This window comes from Etheostoma cragini, chromosome 11, assembly GCF_013103735.1.
Source record: "Etheostoma cragini isolate CJK2018 chromosome 11, CSU_Ecrag_1.0, whole genome shotgun sequence".
Taxonomy (NCBI): domain Eukaryota; kingdom Metazoa; phylum Chordata; class Actinopteri; order Perciformes; family Percidae; genus Etheostoma; species Etheostoma cragini.
In genome coordinates, this window is record NC_048417.1 from 15,039,910 (window position 1) to 15,047,227 (window position 7,318).

The 7,318-nt window shown below is 38.2% G+C and overlaps 1 protein-coding gene across 1 annotated transcript; it reads right to left on the reverse strand.

The window, feature by feature from the left end:
- Nucleotides 1–4,274: 4,274 nt before the first annotated feature.
- On the reverse strand, nt 4,275–7,101 carry sp5a (Sp5 transcription factor a). Its single transcript, XM_034885087.1, has 2 exons — nt 6,192–7,101; nt 4,275–5,822 (listed from the first exon to the last, which is right to left on the reverse strand). Exons 1-2 carry the CDS (start codon nt 6,240–6,242, stop codon nt 4,746–4,748), a joined length of 1,128 nt encoding a protein of 375 aa, XP_034740978.1. The 5' UTR covers nt 6,243–7,101; the 3' UTR covers nt 4,275–4,745.
- Nucleotides 7,102–7,318: the final 217 nt, after the last annotated feature.

Genomic DNA, 7,318 nt, shown 5'->3' on the forward strand with positions numbered 1-7,318 from the left:
TTCTCGGTTTGGAAAGATGTGATTATTTTATCCTTATTTCTGTGTACCAATCAGAGCTTTTGCATTCTTAACCTTTTAATAAACAAACCAAAGCTTGCCTTTTTTAACAGTTTTTTTCTGAACTTCAACGTTGATAGTACATTTAATGATTACAAATGTAGACATACTTAGAAAGAAATACTTTTGTAGTTTCCATTGGCTTTAAACTGAGTGGCACAGAGGCATTGACTTGATACTAAGATGTTTCTCAGACAGTCCAGCTTAAGCTCACATATTTAGTAATTATTTATCTAAACATCTAGACAAACCTTTTTCACTTGCTACACTAAATGTAACACCAGCTGTAAAATGTCAGGCAGTACATAACTATCCTCCGTAGAGTGCAGCAGAGCTGTTGACATCAGGGATTTGACTCATGACACTGCTTGTCAGTCATTTCATTTTGAACAGCCTCCGCAGAGCCAACGCCACAGTGATGAAGGATCCCGTCTGATAAGGAGTTTGTCCCTGTGCTGACTGAACCTGATCCCCAAAGCTCACGGGACAGCAATGAATTATTTAATTTAAATATTTTACATTTAAGGGTCTAGTTCAGTCAGTTAACATTTGAAAATGATTTCATTTTCAAAACAAGAAGTGAAATAATTCTGAACTCTTCTTTCAGCACTCCCTGAAAGTTCAAAACAATTTGCCTAAGATTCTTATCTCAAGGTCCACTCATTGGATCGCTTTCGGAGCTTTCAGTTGCATCCCATGGCCGTCATCAGTGGAAGGTGTTTGTGAAGTTGAAAGAGAAAAAGTATTTATATATAAATACATAATTAATATATATAGTAAACATAAACATAATTAAAATGATAAATATTATCTATACATAATTACTTTGTATCCATATAAAAAATTTAGACAGCTTACATGATTTATATCATGGTCAATCATTCATTATCTGTTTACATACTGCACATCATTGGGTCAATACTGCACAGATCCAATACTGTGTTTCCTTTACAGTGTCAAAATGGTTAGTTTGGACTCAGCGTTGGACACAAGCTCAAGTTCGATCCTAAAACCATCATAAATGTATCGTTGAACAAAATTATATACATGTGACATTCAAAACTGCAAAGTATACACGTATTAATAACAATTGGTCACAAATAGTGACACATAAGTTTAAAAAAAGTGTACAAATGTACTGGGTCAAAATAGCCCTTTGTCTGTATGATGCTGGGTATTGCATTGGTGCAGCATTGACTTTTTAGTGTGTATACACTAGTTATGCTGTACATACTTGACACATTTTAACGTTAATAAACATATATGCTTACACTACGTTATTGTTTATTGTTTTTATATATAAGTGGGGTTGAAAAGAGTGAAACCCTGACAGGAATTACATCCAAAAAAGATAATTAGGAATGAGCCTTTAATTTACAATTATGTTATTATACAAAATATTACTGAGGATTTTCTTTCTATTTGAAAGTATAAATTAAATAATTTGAAATCATGCATGGACAGGTATTGTAATATGAATATTTAAATGTTCTTAAATCCTTTTCATTTTAGAAAATAAACTTAAGCCACATTATATGATATCCTTTGAGTTATTAATTAAGCATTATGGCCTCCTGCTGTGTTAAGGAATAGTGACTCAATTTTGGACAATGAAGCCAAATCAAAGCCAAACCAGGCCGTTGTGCACAGCCCGTCTGGTGCATTTAACATATCCATCCACAGGCATAATAGGATCATAGAATTTGTGGATAAAGACTTTACAGTTCAAAGGGTCACATCTCATCATACGTTAAGTTTTCCTTTCATAGCTCATCTTGTTGTGATGAATGAAGTGTAGATTGTCCATTCTTGGGATTTGGTAAAACTGGGAACTCTCACTAGCCCATTACTACCAAGTGCATATAACGGCACTTAATATACATGATGTACACAAATACGATACGGAATGACATGACAAATCTGGTCCAAGTACAATAGTTGCTAAATATAACATACAACTGCAGCAGACAAAGTTTTGTCCAATCAGTAATCTTTTACCACATCAATTATAGGTATATTCATTATATAACTGAGTTATAGATGAAAACCTGTATTTTGTGTTTTTTATTTAATGATCATTAAAAAAAAATATGGAACTGATTTGTTGCTATTCACAAATAATACTGATGTAAACAAACCTTTAACAACAATAGTTAACATAATAACTTGTATTTTTATTGTTGTTTAGTGTCAGTCCTTAAATTTAAAATGTATGTGTTAGACAACATCGTATATTTTAAAGAAAAGTGGTGCAACAGGGGTTAGTTACAGCTGAAGAAAGTTTGGGAAAGATTAAGTTTCAATCCTGTATTTTGTATTTTGGTGTGGCGGCACCCTATAGTATGTTGACATATGGGTGTTAAATTGATTTCCAAGTCAATTGGTTACACCTTTAAGCACATAGCATATCAAGATAACAAACTAAAGCGACCTGGATTTCCAACAGGCAGAACTTTCTGGTTGATATTGCAGCAAACTCAACAAGGTAGCCAAACTATTTTGCACTGTTAAATAAAGATTGAGCAATACGCTAAATAATAAAATTGAGGAATACAAATTGATTTAAACCTGTTGAACCTTCCAGGATATAAAGTACAACATGCAAAAAAAAATGGAAAAAATGATCTGTACACAAAAGGACCTCTACAGTAGTCTACATATTTGTCTGCTCTGATGAACCACTGAGGGAACTTACAAAAGGGGGCACTGTTGAGGCAGACTGACAGTACAAAATACCATTGAATGGCAGCGGTTGTTCTCTTCATACTGACATTTTCACTGATCCCTCATAAGACAGACAGAACAACAGGCTGTCCCTGCTGACAGCAACAATGCTGCTCTCTAATAATTAAGTTACTGAACTGGATGTTTGGATCATTCTGTCCTCATTCAGCTCTATTTGAAACTGAGGAGCTCATCACTTCTCTGTTTTGATTAATTATATGGAAGTAGTTGCTTCAAGGTTAAGGTATTTTGTCCCCAGAAGGTCACTTTTAATCCTCAGTCGCCATGGGAACATGCGTGTGGAGGAAGTCAACATAAAATACTGATCCGCAAGTAGTTACTTTACTTAATGTAGGTGTTTGTGTGTAATAAGTCTCCAATCTGCCATACAAATGCAATAATTTTCAATCTGTTGGACTAAAAAAAGATTAAGAGTTCTTTGCCAATTAGTTTGGTAAAAAACCTTAACTGTCGACAACTTCCCATAAAGGCTCTGACTGACTTAGTCAGACAGGTGAGACATTACACTTGCTGCTCAAACTGTGTGTACAAGTGTGTAACAAGAATCCAGTGATATTCCAGTGTTTCTCGGCTAATGGGTCTCTTCTCAGGCTATGGTGTCACTTCAAAGTCCTCAGATGTAAATGTAAAACGCAAAAACTGTGGCAGAAAATAACCAAATACACCACATCTATTAGAGTGCATTAAGAAATTAGAGCATTTCCACAGTTGAGTCTAATGGTAGTAAAAAATAACATCAACTAAAGAAAATGTGTGGTATTCTCCAAAAAACTTAATGCAAATTTGTATTTAATTTGAGGTATGTCCTTGAAAAAAAGCAACATTTTAATAAAACCTCTAGCCTCATAATTTACTGACGTTAATATTGCTTGACTGAAAAGGTAGGGTTTGGAGTTTAATTAAATTATGTTGAAGAATATTAACACCTGTATACACCTTTGAAGCGCTCAGGTCTACGTGTGATAGAGGGTGATCTCTTACATGCTTAATGTCAGTTTTAGTCTTAGTTGGAGGACAAATTTATGGCTTTGCAGAACCACATTTTACTGTTAAACATTGTACTGTACATTTTTAGACAGCGTACATTTCTAATGATTTCTGTAAAGATTTCCAAATAGTCCAGACCAACTAATCTCCTGTCACTACTTAGACATCGCTTTGCTTATGTTGAAGGTTAAACAACAGCAGCAGTAGGGCAAAAGGTGGGATTTTAAACAAAATGGTTTTATTTTGGTTGAAATACTCCTTTTTGACCACAACCAACAGCTGGAAACTAAATATTAGCACACAGTTTTCTGAAAGTCCTCCTATCACTTACATTTTAGATATTACTAAATAAAGTAATTGGAAATTAATAACTGGGGTTTCCATTTTACACTGATCCAGGTAATACTGAATGTATTTCTTTACATATAAACTTGCTTGTCTCATCACCTATAACTAATGAGTAGCAAATGAATTTTTCACATTTGGAGTTGAGGAAAATGTTATAATCTTTATTCTCACACAGTATTTGGGTCATATCAACAATAGCAGATCTTTTCAAGAGCATGCTTAAAAACACCCCATATTAAGCAAAAAAACTGACACTTTCATTCAACAAAAGCTATTAAATATAGTTTACAGGGGAGTGAAATCTTCCACCGAAGACAATGATCAAACACAAGTTGAAAACTTGTCTTCCTTGGTATGATATAGACAGTGAATTCAAACTCATGAGCTATAACTTCTCCATGGTCCCAAATTAACTTATGAAACTGTATATACAAATATGTGCTACACAGACCAGCAATGTTAGAGACTATTGTCAAGATGTAAGAAATCAACCAACAAAATAAACAAAATACCCTATAAAAAAATGCAGCTCACTGTGTACTTAGCTATTGTAAGACTGACTGTATTGCACTAGTGATTTCTACTGTTTAAAATGACTACAAGGTGTGTTACAACATATTCCTCGTGTCCTCCCTTTTGACATGGTCAAGTGTCTTGTCGTGGCACTTGCTTTTTTTGTTCTGGTGAGTTTTGACATGTTTTGCCAAGTGGTCACTCCTCATGAACCTTTTGCAGCAGTCCGGGCAAACAAAGCGCTTTTCCCCCGTGTGAGTCCTCAGGTGTCTCTGCAGCTCATCCGACCTGGTGAAACTCTTGCCACAGAACAGCCAGTTGCACACAAACGGCCGCTCTCCCGAGTGCCACCTCAGGTGCGCCTTGAGGTGAGAAGTTTTCCCGTAAACTTTCCCGCACCCAGGTATGTGACAAATGTGTTGTTTCTTCTTCCCAGGCTCGTCGCTGGACGTGGAGGACTGGCAGTTCGGACACCTGCACCTTCTGCACCGCCGCGCAGTTGCGAGAGGAGACTTTGTGTGCAGCAGCGCCGCGATTTGCGTTTGATATTGCGCAAAGTCCGTATGTCCCAGAACCAAGCCCCTCTGCAGCTGGAAGCGATGGGGACCAAGGGAGGCAGAGTGACTGACATGGTTCCCCTGCTGGAGGCTCCACCACGGAATATCCTCTCCAGGGTTTGGGGATAACTGTCTCTGCTGCTGATGCACAAGGCCGGAGGGTCCCGTGACAAAACTTGGCATTGCAGGCGGAATGGGAGTCGGGGCTGCGTAACTGACGGCGGGAACGTAGGTGGGAGGGCAGGAAGACTGCAGAGACTGCATGGAGCAAGGTAACATCTTCACGGGGGAGAAGTCATAGGGGTACGAGGGGTCCGCCGGAGGAGTGAGGGGCAGTTCGTGGTGCGAGCTGAAGGAGCTCTGGATGTGCGCAGACAGCTGGGGTTTGGAGGATAGTCCGAAAGTAGAGTTGCTGGCCAGGCTGCTCTGAGGGGTTCCCTCGTTAGTCCATGGGTGAAATAAACGCGAAGGGGAGCCCAGAGTTGGGTCGTAAGGGACCTGGAGGAAATCTGTGTGGTTGGATCCGTGGTGATGCCCGATCCGGTTACAAGTGGCAGCCAGGAGAGCCAGTGGAGAGTGCTTACAGTTCTCTGGAGAAGAGTTCGGAGTGCGATCCTGGATAAACGAGACACACATGGTCTATTTTACAATCATTATTTACCATACTCCATGAGGTAAAAAAAAAAAACACAAATAACGTGCTACGTTATTAAAAAACTGTTTAAATGTTATCTACACTATATCGATCCTGTCGCATGAATCGCGATGATGTGACATAAAAGTTGGCGTTATGTTACAGCAGAAGTCATTAAGACGCAAACAGTTAGGGTTAGTAATACAATTATATGACACTGGACTTAAAGTAGCTCGACTTTTAACTTTGTACACTATAAAAGACTCGTCGCCCAAACGTAAATCAACACAGAGGAGTAAATTCACAAACTTATTAAAGTCGTCAAAGTAAACCGAAACTTGCGCACAAACCTGAAGAAAAGCGTGGAGTGTTTCATTCCGCAGTACAGCCACTGCTGCCATGGTAAACGTCCTCCTCCTTCTTCGATGGAAACAATTAAAAATAAAAGCACTAATTTCAGTTAAATATGTGCATTCGCAGTAAAATACCGCGTCGAGCAGGTCTCCACTCTCCAGTGCTTCCTCTCTCCGAGATATCCTTGGTCTATCTGAAGAGTGAGGGATCACTTCTTAGAATTTGATAAGGACTTTGGTGGGCCGCCAGCCAGTCAGAAATAAGATTTATTACTTTGAAGTTTGCCGCTGCCCAATCATCAAAGAATAGCGGCTCTTTGAGAGGGGAAAGCAAATCCTTTGAATCCACAAAGCTCCTATGGTGTGTTTGTTGGTCTGGATAAAGGAGCTGATTATTAGGGGGGATGGGAAGGGAGGAGATAAAGGCGGGACAATTAATGAAGTAATCACTATGTGGGAAATGTATATACACAAATAATTGGATTTTCTTGATCAAAGACCCCCATGCCGCCTGGAGACCCCGGTATTGGATGCTGTAGTCATCTGATCCTCTTTTTGTAATTAAGGATTTGTAGCAGAACCCTATGTGACAATGTGACATTGTTATCTCTGGAGATCTCCAGCTCTGCCCAACTGTTTGATGGAGGAAAGAGACCAAATCAAATGACTCAACACAAAGTTCTCATCTCTCAAGAATCTGCGTCTCTTTTACATTTGTAATTTGAATTAAATTTCCTTTGTTGTTCCTTTTAACTACAACATGGCATTAAACACTTAATTATGCCCTCTCTGAATAATTTAAATGTGTAATGCCCCTTCACCCATTTCAATCATTGTTTTATCAGAACCTTATTCTTAATTTAGTTTTTTTTTTTTTCCTTCTCTTTGTTATCAACATGTAGCCTAAGCTTATAGCCTTAGGGTAAATTCCCAGCAGCTAATTCAAATTATAACAAGTTACTTAACATGACACAAAAGGGAAACCTCTGTTTTAAATCAGGTGACAAAAGCAGCACTTGAAATGGTGATGCCTCAATTTCCTTAAACCTGTAACCAAGAGGTTATAACCTCTTTGCTTGTACCTTCAATGTGTCTGGGGAGGAAGTTCAGCACCGGATCTCACG